Below are 18,657 nucleotides of genomic sequence, written 5' to 3'. Positions count from 1 at the left end.
GTCCAGGTGCTAAAAACTTATCAATTTAATTTTTTTTTTTTGAAAGGGAGTCTCACTCTGTTGCCCAGGCTGGAGGCAGTGGCACGATCTCGGTTCACCACAACCTCTACCTCCCAGGTTCAAGCGATTCTTCTGCCTCAGCCTCCCGAGTAGCTGGGAGTACAGGTGTGTGCCACCACGCCTGGCTAATTTTGTATTTTTAGTAGAGATGAGGTTTCACCATGTTGCCCTGGCTGGTCTCAAGCTGCTGACCTCAGGTGATCCACTTGCCCCGGCCTCCCAAAATGCTGGGATTACAGGCGTGAGCCACTGTGCCTGTCCCCAATTTAATTTTTGTTTATGTAAAATATTAGCATGATTCCAACATAAAAAAAAATGGACCAGAGGAGATTCTCTCTCCTGTCCGATCCTCAGCACCCAGTTCCCCTCCCCACAAGCCTCTCAGGTGTCACATGCTGATAACTAGGTACATATATTCCCTAAACGCTTTTTAAAGTTTTATATTCTTGGCACTGGTCTTCAAATGTGTACGTGTGTGCCAGGAGCAAATGCCTTCTTGTTTCTGAAATTGGTCTTTTAGACTGTTCTTTTTTCCCATCTTCTCACCTCCTGCCCCTCCTTCAGGGTATTTCCCTCGCCAGAACCCTCCAGGTCAGAGGCAGAAGAGAAGGCTCAGGGGCCACAGCAGCAGATGTGGGCTGGAGATCCATTCATTTGGTTTTGGCTTGAATTTTCTGATGATTTACTTGATCTCGAGAAAGATATATCTTGCCAGGAAAAATGATAGGCCTTCACGTTGTTAAATGATCCTGCACCACCGTGAAAGACATTTTCTAATATAGTTTATCAGGCAAAGTGGTTAGTAGTCATTTGTGGCCTGAGATAGAAGTCCTCAGAAATCAGCAGACTTCACTGATACAATGCTGACTTGCCCCTGGACTGGGCTCTGTGAGAGTGGCCTTCTGCACTGTGCACACTAGGTGTGAACACACCACACTTACAGTGACATGTGGTGGGCTGTGGACTAGCAGGCCAAGCTCCCTGCAGGCCCACTAATAGAATTCGGCTTTTAGCATAGGCTGTTTCATACTCTTCTGATGAAACTGATTTGGTTTTTTTCCTCCACACCTCTTCTGCATTCCAGTGTTTTCATTTAGTTTTTCTGGTTTTTAAATATAACTACAAAATAAAATCTTTAGGCTATTCACCTTAGCTTAGTAAAAAAAAAAATTAAATCTGGAATTTTAGAATTCTACTTTGAATAACTTGGACCAAATCTCATAAATTTGCTTGCAGATATTATAGAGATCCCTCTCATGTGTAAGTCATTGTTTTAAGAAGAAAAGAGAAACCAGAAGCATATCTGTAAATTAATTTCTATACAGTTTCATTAATTCTTTTCTTTAGGAAAGGAAGATTAAGCCAAAGAGGTTTCGAAAGTGCTGAAATAATACAGAACCAAAGGAAGACCCAGGGCCTCTGTCCTTCTCGAAATAGCCACCAGGGGGAGGTCGGAGCGGGCCTGCGCTCCGCCGGGAAAGGAAGCCCGCCTCCTTTTTTTTTTTTTTTTGGAGACTGTCTTGCTCTGTGATCAGGCTGGAGTGCAGTGGCAGGATCTCGGCTCACTGCAACCTCCACCTCCCGGGTTCAAGCAATTCTCCTGCTTCAGCCTCCTGAGTGACTGGGACTATAGATGCACACCGCCACACCTGGCTAGTTTGTTTTGTTTGTTTGTTTGTTTTGTATTTTAGTAGAAACCCAGGCCGGTGTCGAACTCCTGAGCTCAGGCAGTCCGCCCACCTCAGCCTCCCAAAGTGCTAGGATTACAGGCGCACCCGACTAGCCTGCCTCCTTTCTTTGAGTAGATGGATTAAGTCATTGCAAGGCTGCTTTCCTGATTATATTCTGACCGCTTTGAGTAGAAATTAGTTACTTTGCTTTAAGATTGTTATTGCTTCTGTGTTCACTGTAATGTGTTTGACAGGTGATAAGCGATCACCTGAGGGTAACCAAGTGGCTGTTTTTAGGAAGTGGAGAGACAGATTTTGGACCTCAGCTCAAGAACCTCAATAAGAAGCTCTTCACAGTGGTCGCCTGGGATCCTCGAGGCTATGGACATTCCAGGCCCCCAGATCGCGATTTCCCAGCAGACTTTTTTGAAAGGGATGCAAAAGATGCTGTTGATTTGATGAAGGTGGGTCTCTTAGGGAAGGGCTAGGGGAGGAAGGGTGGCTGGGCCTGTGTTCATTTATTTTGTTTAAATCTTGTTGTTATATCTTTCTACAAAATAATACCATGTGATTGCTATAGAAAACTCAGAGTTCAAATAGGTATAAAGAAGAAAGTGGGAATAGTCCACAGTCCAGCTCTCCAGAGACACTACCAAGTCTCAGCGGCTCTGCTTTCTGGCCAGTCTTATTCTATCACAAACGCAGTTTCATATTGATGCCATCGTACTATACCTAACGTTTTTCCAACTTACTATTTTTATTGAACAATTTTTCAAGGAAATAACTTTCATGTCAATCAATATGCATTTATACTAGTTGTATGATAGGCACATATTATTCCATTGTATGGATGTACTGTATCTTATTTCACCGATTTTCTTTCTTTTTTTTGAGACAGAGTCTTGCTCTGTCACCCAGGCTGGAGTGCAGTGGCGTGATCTTGGCTTACTGCAACCTCTGCCTCCCGGGTTCAAGCGATTGTCTTGCCTTAGCCTCCCAAGTAGCTGGGATTACAGACACACGCCACTACGCCCAGCTAATTTTTGTATTTTTAGTAGAGACAGAGTTTCATCGTGTTAGCCAGGATGGTCTCAATCTCCTGACCTCCTGATCCACCCACCTCAGCCTCCCGAAGTGCTGGGATTACAGGCATGAGCCACCATACCTGGCCTATTTCACCAGTTTTCTAATAGTAGATAATTGACTTAATTTTTAAGTTGTCTTTTTCTGCTGTTATAAATAGCAGGCAGTGAATATTCTGTTGCTCCTGGCCATTTTCATTTTTTTGCTACTATGAACAGTATTGTTGTGGACATTCTGGACTGAGCTCCTGGCACATGTGGGAGAATTTCATACAAATTCAGGAGACAATTTGCTAGGTGATAGAAGTTCCAGATGTTCATTTTACAGGATAGTGCCAGAGTAGTTACACCATTTTATGGTCCAGGCAGCAAATATCTTGGACTAATATTAATTCTTTACCTTTAATTTTCCAGTCATTCTATTCTTTCTTCTTGGCAGCCCCTCTAAGATGTAATCTTTGTCCATTTTCCCTGCCAAACACATGTGCAGACCCTGGCTGATTCACCCGCGGGCTCACATAACCTCCCCATGACACTGTTCTCTGACAGCCTGGCTCTTGCCAGTTCTTCCCACAGTTGCTTTACCAGATACCCTGCTTCACTTCATCCAGCAGAGCTCAGGGTCCCCTCTCTGATCTATGGAACTGTTCTCAAGGTCCTTGCTCAGGCATGCATATGCGCTCACACATACACATGCACGCTATATTTGTCGTATCTAAGTAGTTGGTCTCCATTGATTCTAGTTCCTTGAGCTTTTTATCCAACCAGAAGATGTAGTTCCCTCCTAATTCAAACCCATACCATATACTCAGGTTTTTTGACAATTTCCACTAAAACTAATTAAGAGAAAACATGATGTCATCAAATGGTGGACTCTAGGATTTTTCTTTTCTGACTAATTGTTACTCCAGACCCACACCTGTATTGATTCTGATAATTAGTGACTCAGTTTCTTTTAACAGACAGGAGCAATAACTTGTGCTATGCGTTTTATCGTATGATCGTAGGCGCTGAAGTTTAAGAAGGTTTCTCTGCTGGGGTGGAGTGATGGGGGCATAACCGCACTCATTGCCGCTGCAAAATATCCGTCTTACATCCACAAGATGGTGATCTGGGGCGCCAATGCCTACGTCACCGACGAAGACAGCATGATATACGAGGGTAGGTTCTGCGAAGTGGAGATGCTGGGACAGCAGATCCTTCCCCTCTCTCCGCATCTCATCTCTTGTTGTGAGATATGTTGACAAGTCATATCTCTTCTGCTTCTAGTTCTCAACTCTCAGGTAGGAATAATAACGAGTTCTCAGAAAAGTAATGCAATTTAACCAGTCTGAGTTTTAAAGCTTTCTATTTCCAGGAGTGAAACTTCATGGCTCAGGAAAAGGCTCAGGAAAATCACTATTTCCATTGACTACTACTGATAATGAACTTTAAGGAAGGAGGGGGTGGTGTGAAGTGTTATCGATAACCTCATTGAAAATAATGTGAGGCCAGGCACAGTGGCTCATGCCTGTAATCCCAGCACTTTGGGAGCCCAAGGCAGAAGGATCTCTTGAGCCCAGGAAGTCGAGGCTGCAGTAAGCCATGACTGTGCCACTGCACTTTTGCCTGGGTGACAGGAGTGAGAGAGACAGAGATGGGGGAGGAAAGAAAATAATGTTGAGTGTGGAAAAGAATCACTGTATTCAAATATGAAACCTTTTAAAATAATTTCTGTGCTGTTTGCATGCTTTAAGGTTGTCCTTCAAGCCTGTCTTTGAGTTTTTTTTGTTTTGGTTTTGGTTTTTTTGAGATGGAGTTTCGCTCTTGTTGCCCAGGCTGGAGTGCAATGGCGTGATCTCAGCTCACTGCAACCTCTTCCTCCTGGGTTCAAGCGATTCTTCTGCCTCAGCCTCCTAAGTAGCCGGGATTACAGGCATGCACCACCACGTCTGGCTAATTTTGTATTTTTTAGTAGAGACGGTGTTTCTCCATGTTGGTCAGGCTGGTCTCGAACTCCCGACCTTGGCCTCCCAAAGTGTTGGGATTACCGGCATGAGCCACCGCCCCCAGCCTGAGGTTTTTACGGGCACTGGAATAGGGGCCAGCGAACTGTAGCCTGTGCGTTACACCTAGCCTGCCTCCCACTTTTGTGCAGCCCATGTACCAATCAAGGCGGCTAGTGCTGTGAATCACAGAGACCAAGCTGGGGTATCCCTTTATCACCCAGCATTGCTGCCCCAGACCTGCACTGGTGGTCACTACACAGGGGTGACTAGTCATGGAATTTCAGTCAGCAGCTCAGGAGTTGCTTAGCCTCCAGCAAGCTGCCCACATTGAGATGACCAGGCTCTTGGGAGGAGCGAAGTGTGCACCAGGATCTAGGGGTTGCTGGGACAAGAAGTAAACCTGAGCTGCATTACCTTACTACCCCCACCTGCCAGCGTGGCCCACCAGGACCCTCTTCCTCAGGCCACTAGCTTTTGTCCCAAGTGTGATCTAGTGGATCCCAGATGGCCTGCCCCAGACACGTAGGACTAGGTGTGTCAGGTATTTTCTCTCCTCGTGTGTGAGTATCTGCATAATGTCTCTGATTTTGTTTCTGGTCAGCAGAACCTACAATGTGCATTTACTCTGGCCCTTTACATAAAAGGTGTACAGATCTCTTCACTAGAATATCAGAAGTCTAGTGTTTTTCAGCTCTCCTGCAATTCACATGACTTTGAAGTAAGCTACTTAGTGGCAGTGTTCTATTGTAGAATCGTAGTTCTTCACAGTCTTTCTGTGTTTTAAATGAATATGAAGCTTTTACGGTGAGTCTGATGTGGTTGCCAGTCCTGTCTGTGCTGCTGCCTGGTGTCCGTCTTGTGCAGAGTAAGCCATTCCGCTCTGTTACGGATCTGTCTCCTCCCGCGGCCTCTAGGACAGGCTGCCTTGAGTTCTTCCTCCCTCTCCTGTGTCCTTGAATTCTCTCCACTGGGTCAGTCCTCTCAGCCTGCAAAAGTGGGCACAATTCTTCCTCCAGAAAGTTGCCACTCCTACCTGTATTTGCTATCTTCCCATTCTTTATTCTTTCCCACAAACTTATGGAGAGAGCCACCTGCGTTCCCTGCTTCTAGGGATCCTCCTCTCCTTCCTTCTTTAGTCCATTCTGCCCCATCTCCCTCTCTGGCCCATTCTGGCCCCCTCTACTGAAATTCTTCTCACTGACCGCTGCCCACTTGTTCTTTCCCATAATCTCTATCTCAGTTCATGGCCTGCAGATGACCTGGCATCCAGGTAGAGCCCCAGACGCATCCCTCGAGGGCAGAGGGCAGAGTCCTCTTCTGCCCTCTTCATTTGCCCACCTTGCCCTGTTCATTGAACTGTGATGCTTTCTGTTGTCACCACGTGCATACTACCCCTCTGGTCATCCTCACCTCTCTTTCTCCCCCCCATTCTCCTGGTTTAGGCCGCTAACTTCTTATGATAGTTTGTCCTCCGTAGGAGAGTTTCCTTTGTAAGGCAAAAATCGAATCACTTAATTCTACTAGAGGACTTAAAATCCTTCACTATCCAGCAAAGTCTGTGCCGATTGGCTGGCCCCTCCCGCCAGCCCCTCACTGGGCATTCTCCCATCTCCCCTTTCTCCTCATCCTTCCGGTGCCTCTCCCACATGGAATAAACGGCCATTCCCGGAACAAGCTACCCCCTCATGCCTCTTCGCCTTTGGAACTGCTGCTGTGCCACCTCACACCAGCCTTCCCCTCAGCCACATCCTCTGCCAGGGCGTATTCACCCCGACACAGCTCCTTGGGGCTCAGCGTCTGGGAAGGCATCCTGGAGCCCTGATACCTGGCAGTGCTCTCCCTCCTGGACCCTGCCACACATTGCACATGCCTGTGTCACGGCCCTTCATCCTGGACACTGTCGTCACTCAGTCCCTTGCCTCGGTCACTGCAGTGGGAACTCACCACGTGCAGTTGCTCTGACTTTCCTTTCTTTATGAAAGCAAGAGTCTCTCAGTAGCATGCACTCTTTACTCTCTGACATCTGTCTACTTCCCCTCCTGGCCACCCTTTCTTTCTCATCCCCCATTCTCTCCTAACTTGTGTCAGGATGGCTGTGGCCCGCCAGTCTGCTGCAATAACCAATCCCCCACCATTCACCTCCTCTTGGCTCCTTGTTCATTCTGCAGCGTTTGGGAACGTGCTTATGATGTGTGCGCCATCGGTCACGCCCCGCTTCTTGAAGCTTTCTCTGTCTGGAAATTCTTGCCACCGTCTTCTCCCGACTTCCCCTCCTCTCTCAGGCTGTTCCCTGGCTGACACGTGCCTGCTCCCCCACGTGGGCCACAGTGTTGGGGTCCTCCAGGCATCACCCTCGGTGCTCTGCTCCCCTCTCACCCTCACACCTGAGTAGCTTCACTCAGCTCCTTGCTTCACCTAACTCCCAAACCCCACATAGTCGACTTGTTGTTTTTTTTAAGAGACAAGTTCTCACTGGGTGTGGTGGCTCACACCTGTAGTCCCAGCACTTTGGGAGGCTGAGGCGGGAGGATCACTTGAGCCCAGGAGTTCAAGACCAGCCTGGGCAACATAGCAAGACCCCGTGTCTACAAAAAATACAAAAATTAGCCAGGCATGGTGGCATGTGCCTGTAGTCCCAGCCATTTGGGAGGCTGAGGTGGAGGATCACCTGATCCGGGGAGGTTGAGGCTGCAGCGATCTGTGATTGCACCACTGCACTGTAGCTTGGGTGACAGAGGCAAGACCCTGTCCCAACAAAAAAAGAAAAAGAAAGGAAAGAAAAAGAGTTAAATTCTCACTATGTTGCCTTATTCAACTTTTTATTCAATTTTCTTATCTGGTTGTCTCATACATACTTTAAATTCAGTCTGTCTAATACCGTATTCATGATCTTCCCTCTAGGCCTGTCCCTTCTGCTACATTTCTTGTCTTTATAAATAATACTTATCGGAATATACTTTCTCCCTCAAAATAGTATTTTAATTACTATTTATTGAGTGCCTGCCATGAGCTAAAGTCTATAACCGTGTGTTATCCCTGTAAGATCTCTGATACTCAGCCTGCTTATCAGGTAAAAAACAGGGGCTCACAAAAGTGAGGAAACCCTCCAGACCACATGCCCCGCACTGCAGCCTGCAGCCCACTCCGCTCCTCTGCTGGGCTCTGAGTGGACCCATCTTGCCCTCCCCCCCCACCACCAGGCTCCCGCCAGCCTCGTTGATCCCACCTGGGCTGATTCTGTGCCTCTCCAACCGGTCCAGGTCTTTGCCTCCTACCAGTCTGCCTTCCATGATGCTCCGAGAGCAATTCAGCAATATGTGCATCTCATGGTATCTTACTTTAAGCCTTCCAGGACTCCCCACGACTTTCGTGATAAAGTTCAGGCTCCTTCACTTTGCTCACAGAATGAGTGGCCCGGCCTCTGCCTCTCCATGTCCCCTCCCCCCACTTTCCCCTCCCAACCACCAGTGTCCAGCCATCCGAGACCACCTGGCCCCCTGCAGCAGGTGGCGGGCTCCTGCCTCCTTGTGTGGGCCCTTCCCGCTCCCTTCCCACTCCTTCACTTGTTTGCTGACTTCCCTTCTCCCAGAATGGCCCAACCACTCCATCCTCTAGGAAGCCCTCACCGCTGCCACACCCTCTCCGTTGCCCGTGTGAGCACACAGGCCACTCTGCTGCAGACGGACAGCTGGCGCTTGTACCTGTCTCCTGGCTGTAGGAGCAACAGTATCTCCCCAGGGTCTAAGTCCATGAGTGCAATTGCTGAGTGTTGTGCACAGATATACTGCATTACAAGTGACAAATTATTTTCCAGCAAAATAAATTTACACTTCCACCAGCAATAGATGAGATTCCTTAACTTTTACCTCTTCAACAAAAACTTGAAATTCTCAGACTTCTTAATTCACTGGCCAATCAAATGGGTGTCAGATATTATCTTATTGGGGTCTTAATTTGCATTTCGTATTTCTAATAAGATTGAAAATCTGTGTTTATCCACCATTTGAGTTTCTTCTGTATTATATCTATTCATGTATTTTTATTGGCTAAAAGTTTTTTATGTAATAATTGATACGTGCAATACAGTATGTTTAGGTATACGTATGAAATGTAACAATGAAACAACCCCCGACTCTCCACCCAACTCAGCACCAGAACATGTTATCCCAGTGTTGCTGCTGTGCAGTTTTAAGAAAATATTCTGATCCTAATTCATAACCCCTTTTAGGGTAACTGTGTTGCAAACACCCTTTCACAGTGGGTGGCTTGCCTTTTTATGGACAGAAGTACTTAATGAAATGCCACAATGTTTTATTTTTCTTTCCTTTTTCTTTTTCTTTTCTTTCCTTTTCATTTTTTTTTTTTTTTTTTTTTTTTTTGAGACAGGGTCTCACACTGTTGCCCCAGCTGGAGTGCAGTGGCACCATCTCAGCTCACTGCAACCTGCTCAACATCAGACTATCCTTCTGCCTCAGCCTCCCAAGTAGCTGGCACTACAGGCGTGTGCCACCACACCTGGCTAATTTGTGTATTTTTTGTAGATATGGGGTTCCGCCACATTGCCCAGGCTGGTCTCAAACTCCTGGACTTAAGTGATCCACCCACCTCAGCCTTCCGAGGTGCTGGGATTACAGGTGTGAGCCACCACGCCCGGCCTCACAATGTTTTATTTTCTCATTGGTTTGACTGATTTTGTTTGGTTTTAGATCCACCAACATGTTTGCCTGTTTACTCACCTGTTCTTTCCTCACAAATGTTCCTTCTAAACGCATTTATCTTCTCTTCTTCCTGAAGTTATTTTTAGAAGTTATTTAAGGGCAGCCTGTTAATGGTCAACTGAGTTTTTACCAACAAGTGTCTTTTCTTTCACCCACCTTTTCTGCAAGTCTGTTTAGCTGAGTGTGGAAATGGAAGCGGAAAATCATCGTCTCCCCCATTCTGCAGTCTTCTGCCTCCCATCGTTGCTGTTGAGATGTTTCCTGTCCGTCTACATGGTTCCTGCTTTGGAGTGATGTGTCTTAACTCTTTGGCTGTTTTTCACATTTTCTCCTTACCTTTGGTATATTGCTGTTTTAATATATTCTGTCCAAGTGCAGATTTCATTTTACTTATCCTGTTTGGAATACATTGCATTTTTGTTTGTGGATTCTTTGATTCATTTTGAAAAATACTCCCACCCATTATTTCTTCAAGTAGGCATCTCGTTCATTCTCCTTATTCTCTTCTGAGACGAGTGGACTTTTGTAGACCTCGTCTTTCCGTCTTCCGTATCTCTTCATCTTGTGTCTGCATGGTGTTCTGCATCATTTCTTTAGATGTCTCTTCCAATTTTCTAGTTTTTCCATCAACTTTATAAAAATCCTGTTTGTTTCGTGACCTTTGGTTAGGAGCTAATATTTGCTTACTCTTAATCTGAAAACAAACAAAACGGTGAGCATACATCGAGAGCGCTTTCCTTCCGAGAAGATTTGCATTTGCTGCTCTTGGGAACTACAGGATCATACCAGGTTGGGGCCATTTTTAGCTCAGCTTAATCCAGGAGTCTCAGGTTGGGCCCCCAGCCTGCCCGTGAACACTGCATCTCCACCCAGGGCAGGCCTGCCTTGGGAGCTGGCTTACTTCCTTTGCTGTATTTTCAGGGTTCTCTTTCTCATGTGCAGACACACACACGCACACTCACGCTCACACACGCACACTCACACACACACGCACACTCACACACACGCACAGTCACACACACACGCACACACACGCACACACACACGCACACACTCACGCACACTCACACTCAACGCACACACGCACACTCACGCACACTCACACACACGCACACACTCACGCTCACTCACACACACGCACACTCACGCACACGCACGCACACACGCACGCACACACTCACACGCACACTCACACACGCACACTCACTCACACACTCACACTCATGCACACACACACACTCACGCACACTCACACTCACGCACACTCACGCGCACACACACACACACGCTCACACCCTGGTTTCCATTAACACGGCAACTTCAGCAATGCCACAAAATTCTGTTTTGTTAAAGATCTAGTTATTCCCCTGGAAAAAGGCCTTTCAGAGGGTGCGGTCTGCCATACAGCCACAAGCAGAAACTTGTGCGGGGCCGTTTTACTAGCCATCTTCACACTGTCTTGCTTCTCTCTCCCTTACCCCCACCCCCAAACGTTTTCTTCTTCCCACATCTTCTCCCCACCTCTTCACCCTGTCTCTAGTACCTCACTCAAGTCTTTTCATTCTTGTGCAGAGCAGTTCATCCTCTTCAGCCTTTATCTTCAACTCACGCGGGGCCTACCTCTGAATTTTTAAGCCAATTAGCAGAAGCAAAGGCAGGCACCAGGCACTGGCCTATAATGGGGGGTCCTCCCTCCTCGGAAGGGAGTTGTGATTGTCAATAGCAGTTTTTCCTCTATTTGGTGATTTGAATTCACTAAGCACACGGTGAGTGCCTGCCAGGCGCCTGACGTTGTCCGGGACCCTGTACGTATTGTGTTCATATGAGTTCATGCCATTAGTGTTATATTTCTTCCATGGGTAACATGTAGCTCTCAGTAAGCAACATTTAATATGCCCAAGAACATTAGAATCTTTACTTACCACAGTGTATTTAAAGAAATATGGACAAGATTGGCCTAAGGAATCGTATTTGTTGGTTCATGTTAAGGGTTGTTTTTAGCTATTCTTCCCTACTAATGAATCATCTACAATATAGTTTGAAGTTTGGTTCTTAGCCTTTTACACCCATATTTCTTCAGTAGCAGAAGTTAGAATGAATACTTTGTGTGCATTTTTCAATGTCCATACAAATGCAATGCAGAAGAAACTCCTCTTTTGCAAATATTGTCGCTCTTACTCAGGTGACCCTGTTAGGGTCATATTTTCTTTTATCTTGTTTCTTTAAAGGAGAGCAGTAAGTGCAGCTCTTAATTTCATTCACTTGGTAAGCACTGATTTGTGGGCCTGTTTTGTGGGAGGCCCTGGGGTACAGTGAGGAGCAAAGCAAAGTCCCTTCCACTGCACCAGGTCCTAGTGGGAGGCAGGCACTCAGTCATGGGTCCAGAAGGCACTGCAAAGCAGCAACCAGGGCTAAACCCGAGCAGAGGGAGGGAGGGAGGCATTCCAGCAGACGAGGCAGTGAGCGCATGGGCTCAGAAGTGGCTCTTGCTCGGAATACTTAAAGACAATACTTCAGTATGAAACTAAATGTTTCTTTGCCTACACTTCTGTTTTTCAGGCATCCGAGATGTTTCTAAATGGAGTGAGAGAACAAGAAAGCCTCTAGAAGCCCTCTATGGGTATGACTACTTTGCCAGAACCTGTGAAAAGTGGGTGGATGGCATAAGACAGTTTAAACATCTCCCAGATGGTAGGTTACTGGGCTCGAAGGGCTCTCTGCCTGTTATAGAGGGTGCGCGAGTTCCTCCCCAGTGTTCCAGAATTGCTCAGTGATTCATGAATCTGCCCATCGCCCTCACACGCTCATGTGTGAACAGAACAGAGAATACTAGTTACTGTGTACTGTGCCAGTTCTTGTGTAGTCAATCTGGCTTAACGTAGAGATAGGGCTGCACGTCCAAAGGTTCACATTGTTGAGTCTTTAATAGCAGACTGTTCTCTTTTCCTTCTTATCCTTGGTGTGTGTGTGATGACAAAATAATTACCCAGAAGCCTTGAACAGTTTCTATTTTCTAATTCCAGAATGAGTCATTCGAAAATAAATAGACCACAATATGTACAATATTTTTTCCTTTTTACACTTTTAGATGTGTCACCCCACAAGGACACTGTTAATCTTTAATCTCAATGGAGTTAATATGAGGAAGAAAATATAATTTTTTCCCATCTTTAGAACTAAGTGATATGACCTTAACTATGAACAAATATCTCCTATTCTTTTTTTTTTTTTTTTTTTTTTTTTTGAGATGTAGTCTCACTGTGTCGCCAGGCTGGAATGCAGTGGCATGATCTCAGCTCACTGCAATCTCTGCCTCCCGGGTTCAAGCGATTCCCCTGCCTCAGCCTCCCAAGTAGCTGGGACTACAGGCATGCACCACCATGCAGGCAATTTTTTTTGTATTTCAGTAGAGACAGGGTTTCAGCATGTTGGCCAGGATGGTCTTGATCTCCTGATCTCGTGATCTGCCCACCTTGGCCCCCCACAAGTGCTGGGATTACAGGCCTGAGCCACCACACCTAGCCTCCTATTCTTTATCTGAAAAATTACCAAGATTTCCAGTTAAAGTAAGAATTGACATCTTTAAGAGAAATTCTGAATTATAGTTTATTTTCATACAGCTATTTATGTTTATAATATCATTTTTCTTTTTCTTTTTTAATTGCTGAGAAAACAGTAGCTGAGATCTAATCTTGGAGTGCATTGTTACAAAATGGTTGTGATTGAAGGACCAATTTGATCTATTAGGTAATCATTTCCTGCGTGAGTCATCTGCCAGAACTTTCACAATGAAAAGGACGTTTGGAAATGTTACTCTTCTGGTTTGAGTTGAAAGCAGCAAATATATCAAATATATGCCTTATAATGCTCCTGTTCAGATGCAGTATCCTCCCGTGGAAACAGGCCCTGGAAATCTCTGCTCTGAAAACAAAAAATAAATGCCATAAAGCAATGTTTGAGACAGTTCTCCATTAAAGAGGGCACATTTGTAAAATGTAAACTTTTATATTTTATTAAGAGAGTAGTGAAAAGATAGGAAGATTTAAAGGTGGAAATAGGGTTAAATCAGCAATTCAAAAATACGTTCTTGATACAGAGGCTGCAGCAGTGTATAAACTCTCTCACAGCGAGGCCCTCATGCTCTGTCCCCCTTCTGTGCTGGCTAATTTGGTAGGAGCCCTGTTTTCCTCACTGTCCTCTCAGGTTTGTGGATGCTTGGTATAGCACAGGGATTCATTGCACGGCTCTGGCGTGTGATGGGCCGGAGTGTGCATTCTGGCTGTGCCCCTGGCTTGCTATTAGAATGGATCTGGGCAGGTAACTTCGCTTCTTGAAGCTTCAGTTTCCTGTCTGTGACCTGGAAAAGCTGTTGTAGGGATTAAATGAGATATGATCTGTTCAGCTTTGGTGCAGGATCAAAGACAGAGTAAGTGCCTAATGAAAGGTTGGCGTTACTGTTATTACAAAAGTACTTAACAGACAAACATTTTTATATGCTGAATGAGTTAAAACATGTAACTACTGGGTTTAACAGATATGAAATTGTGTAAACAGTTCCTGGTACAAAGTGAGCACTCAGGAATATTGACTTTGATCATCACATGATGAAGCAGTTGGCCAGTGTGTGTCATCTCGGGACAGGAGAGGGAAGTGTCAGAGACCTGGAGAAGTATTTCCCTAGTCACCGGGTCCCTTTCTCACTTAGCAGGCGGGGACTTCCCACTGAAGAGGAGGGAAAGGCCCAGGGCAAGGCAGGGCAGCACTGCATTGTGGGGGCAGCTCCCAGCCTTCTCAGAGCTGCAGCATCTTCTTCTTGACACACACGGAGAAGGGAGGGAGGAGAAGCAAAGAGCTAGCTTAGGGATGCCCGAACCGTAGAAGCAGCTCTCCTGTTAGCCCCACGACAGGCCCCGGGAACTAGGATTGTTCCTGTTTGTGGCTGAAGCTCCCAGTGGTTAAGGGGCCACCACAGTCTCACAGAGGCAGGAAACTGCAGTACAGGGACTAGGGCCCAGGCTGTCCATCATTGCCTCCGGAAAGTTCTCATAAATGGGGGTGAGTCCTTACAGTCTCTCCAAAGGATGTCAGTCAGGAGTGTCACAGAAGCATCAGTGATAAGGCATCAGTGATGTGCAAGTTGTATAATGAATTCATTGTGAGGCTCATATGCTTTGAGGACTGGCCGGGGCCCCTACACTCATCTGACATGTGATTTCCAGGGAAAAGCTCTACAGGTGTCCAGCACCTACCCCTGTTTTCACATTGGGAACTGCCACTGTGGAATATAGTGGTGGGGTGTTTATTTGATTTTCCTACTATTTTATGTGAATTTAAATCAGGCTGCTTATTTACTAGTAGAACTCAGAAACAGGCAAACAAACAAGAAACAGAATCAGAAAAGGGAATCCAAAGAATGTTAGAGCTGGAAGGGATCCCAGGCATGGTCAAATCCAAACCACGGTTTTTACAGATAGGCAAACTGAGGGCCAAGGAGGGGCAGGGCGCGCCGAGCTTTGCTTCCTCTGACAGCGTAGATTGGTTGCACTAAAGCAGATTTCTTGTGCTTTGTATCCTTCAGGTAACATCTGCCGGCACCTGCTGCCCCAGGTCCAGTGCCCCACCTTGATTGTGCACGGTGAGAAGGATCCTCTGGTCCCGCGGTTTCATGCCAACTTCATTCATGAGCACGTGAAAGGCTCACGGTAAGTCCTGTCACCACCTTCACGCTCCCCCCCACAGAGCCTCGGAGTCAATGGGCAGAGCTACTGGAAGGAAAAGAACCAAGAGGAGTTGGAGTTTTAGAGTACACGGCCCCCCGTTTGCCAGTGCAGTCAGTAGCACCGCTTTATTTAGGGGACCACGGAGGACAGAAGCCCTGAACTGTGGGTGATTGATAACCGGAAGGAAAGGCACGCTCAGCTAGTCAGCTCTTACTTTTATGAGTGGCAGACATGCTCATAGGTGCTAAGTCCTGTCACTTGGTAATAGTTCAGGTTTATTTCCATCAGTATTAACCGAAATAATTTCACACAATTTAGGAATTTTCAGTTTAGTTTTTTATCATTATGAAAGCACTGACCACCCAATTTAAAAAAATCTGTTAAACCAAATTTCTGATGTCTGCTGACAGGCAGCGCCACTCAGCACGGCTAATGGTAGTGTTCCCTGTCCCGAAAGCCCTCCGGCCAGCCGGGAAAGCAGGCACAGAAACAGCTCCACTGCTTCCTTATCACTCTGTTCTGTGGTATATTTAACAACGGATTTCTCAGAGAATTTGTAAATGAGGATAAAAAGTTTCTGTTCCATAATAAAATACAATTACCATAAACCTTTATAATCTCTATATCCATAATGGATAATGCTATATCCATTTAGCATTTTTTAAGTTAAAAGGCATCTCTTTATTCCACACATTCCTCCTATGCCACTTCAACCATGAATCAAAAATGCACATGAGCCTGTATAACAAATAATTCATGTGGTGAGAGCGTAGAGTCAGTGAAGAGCAAAGGTGGGAGTTAGGCAGGATTATTTTGTGGGTGGACAAAGAGGTTTAGTGGAGAAGTTATTTATTTTTTTTGGAGCTAGAGTCTCGCACTGTCGCCTGGGCTGGAGTGCAGTGGCGTGATCTCGGCTAACTGCAACCTCCGCCTCCCGGGTTCAAGCGATTCTACCACCTCAGCCTCCCAAGTAGGTGGGATTACAGGTGTCCGCCACCACGCCCAGCTAATTTTTTGTATTTTTAGTTGTAACGGTTTTTGCTATGTTAGCCAGGCTTGTCTCAAACTCCTGACCTCGTGATCTGCCTGTCTTGGCCTTCAAAGTGCTGGGATTACAGGCGTGAGCGACCACGCCTCACTTGGAGTTTTTAAATTGATATAGTAGGGGCTGGGCACAGTGGCTCACACCTGTAATTCCAGCACTTTGGGAGGCTGACGTGGGCGGTTCACTTGAGGCCAGGAGTTCAAAACCAGCCTGGCCAACGTGGCAAAACCCCATCTCTACTAAAAATACAAAAATTAGCCGGGCATGGTGGCAGGCGCCTGTAATCCCAGCTACTCAGGAAGCTGAGTCAGGAGAATCACTTGAACCTGGGAGGCAGAGGTTGCAGTGAGCCAAGATTATGCCACTACATTCCAGCCTGGGTGACACAGTGAGACTCCGTCTCAGAAATAAATAAATAAATAAATAAATAAAAATAAATGTATTTAGTAGGCAATAAAAGGTATTTTCAAACTAGACTTTACAAAATTATAATACTAAGTCATGGTCATGGTACAAAATTCCAATAGTATACTTTCTTATTAATCCTTGCAAAAGTTTTTTTTTTTTTTTTTTGTTGAGGTGGAGTTTCGCTCTTGTTGCCCAGGCTGAAGTGCAATGGCATAATCTTGGCTCACTGCAACCCCTCCCAGGTTCAAGTGATTCTCCTGCCTCAGCCTCCTGAGTAGCTGGGATTACAGGTGTGTGCCACCACGCCCAGCTAATTTTTGCATTTTTAGTAGAGACATGGTTTCACTGTGTTAGCCAGGATGGTCTCGATCTCCTGACCTCATGATCCGCCTGCCTCGGGCTCCCGAAGTGCTGGGATTACAGGCATGAACCACCACGCCCAGCCTGTAAAAGTTTTTTGTGCAATCTCAGTTTTTGTGCTTTTGATTGTGTGTGTTTGCAGTGTGCAAAGTGGTGTCTCCATATAGCACTTAATATTTTTAAAGGTATTTTTTACATAGTATCTAGTTATAGTTTGTGACACACTTATGAAAAAAATTACCCATTTTACAGGTGAGAAATCACGGCTGAGAGATGTTAAGCAATCTTTCAAGGCTGCATAGCTAGTAAATAATGAATCTTAGATTTTTCTCCTAATATGGTGCTTTTCCACCATAGTACAGCTGCCACTTCTCTCTTAATATGTACGATGGTAACGTGCCCAGAATAAGATACCAGGTGACCTGGTTAATTGTCTTCCAGCTTCAGAAATGACAGGTTTTTCACAGTGACATACATAGTAAATGTGGTATGTGCCCTTAAACAGCCAGGTTCAATTAAAGTCAGTCTACAAGAACGTTTAATTTAGGAATTAAAGTTTAATTTAAGCCCATCTCCTAGCAACAGAATACATCAGTATAGGAGAAAACCACCCTTACTATGCAGATATTAATTGTTTTGGTAGACTATTTTATGGAAGATCACTTTCTTAAAGCAATATTCTGTGGAGGAAATAGGTGGAGTATAAAGTGTTATTAGCAATGACTGTCGAAAACTGGATTGTAGCGCCGGGCGCGGTGGCTCACGCCTGTAATCCCAGCACTTTGGGAGGCCAAGGCAGGTGGATCACGAGGTCAGGAGATCGAGACCATCCTGGCTAACATGGTGACACCCCGTTTCTACTAAAAATACAAAAAATTACCCGGGCATGGTGGTGGCAGGCGCCTGTGGTCCCAGCTACTCAGGAGGCTGAGGCAGGAGAATGACGTGAACCCAGGAGGCAGAGCTTGCAGTGAGCCGAGAAGAAAACTGGCTTGTATTTTCTACTTATTACCTTCCTCTGCTGTAAGAGCCCTTTATGTTGGGCATGAGCCTACCTAGAATGTGGTTGGTTTATTTTGGTATCCACAAAACGAAGGCAGATTCCCTGAGTACCAAAACCCGACTGTGTTGTGTGCACATCTGACAGCCATCTGACAGCAGGGAAACAACTTGGTGTAGCAAGCTTCCAGTGAACTGGATATTTCATTGCCTTGCGAGGTACTTTTGTTTTTTTGACATAGGGTCTCACTCTGTCACCCAGGCTAGGGTACAGTGGTGGGATCATACCTCACTGCAGCCTCGAACTCCTGGGTTAAAGCCATCCTCTCACCTCCCAAAGTGCTGGGATTACAGGTACAAGCCACCATGCCCGGCTGCCAGGTACACTTTTAATTAAACTTAAAGGCACAGGCCAGGCGCGGTGGCTCACACCTGTAATCCCAGGACTCTGGGAGGCCGAGGTGGGCAGATCACCTGAGGTCAGGAGTTCAAGACCAGCCTGGCCATCATGGTGAAACCTCGTCTCTACTAGAAATACAAAAATTAGCCAGATGTGGTGGGCACCCATAATCCCAGCTACTCAAGATGCTGAGGCAGAGAATCACTT

At 45.9% G+C, this 18,657-nt stretch overlaps 1 protein-coding gene across 24 annotated transcripts in view; it reads left to right on the top strand.

Annotated features, from left to right (window-relative positions):
* The window catches only part of BPHL (biphenyl hydrolase like), a 32,710-nt gene that overhangs the window by 6,583 nt on the left and 7,470 nt on the right, over positions 1–18,657 (top strand). For 5 of the 24 annotated variants that reach the window (XM_074038917.1, XM_074038926.1, XM_074038929.1 and 2 more), the window contains 5 exons: positions 47–165; positions 2,028–2,194; positions 3,820–3,973; positions 12,078–12,209; positions 15,097–15,220. In XM_074038917.1, coding sequence (XP_073895018.1) covers positions 47–165; positions 2,028–2,194; positions 3,820–3,973; positions 12,078–12,209; positions 15,097–15,220 — 696 coding nt within the window. Of the gene's footprint in view, positions 1–46; positions 166–1,984; positions 2,195–3,819; positions 4,096–12,077; positions 12,210–15,096; positions 15,221–15,648; positions 15,851–18,657 lie in introns of those variants that run through there. The other 19 variants (XM_005554155.5, XM_074038919.1, XM_074038918.1 and 16 more) reach the window with 9 other exon arrangements.

Source organism: Macaca fascicularis, chromosome 4 (genome assembly GCF_037993035.2).
Source record: "Macaca fascicularis isolate 582-1 chromosome 4, T2T-MFA8v1.1".
Lineage (NCBI taxonomy): Eukaryota > Metazoa > Chordata > Mammalia > Primates > Cercopithecidae > Macaca > Macaca fascicularis.
The sequence above is the reverse complement of the archived record's forward strand: the minus strand, read 5'-3'. Positions and strand labels throughout refer to the sequence as shown.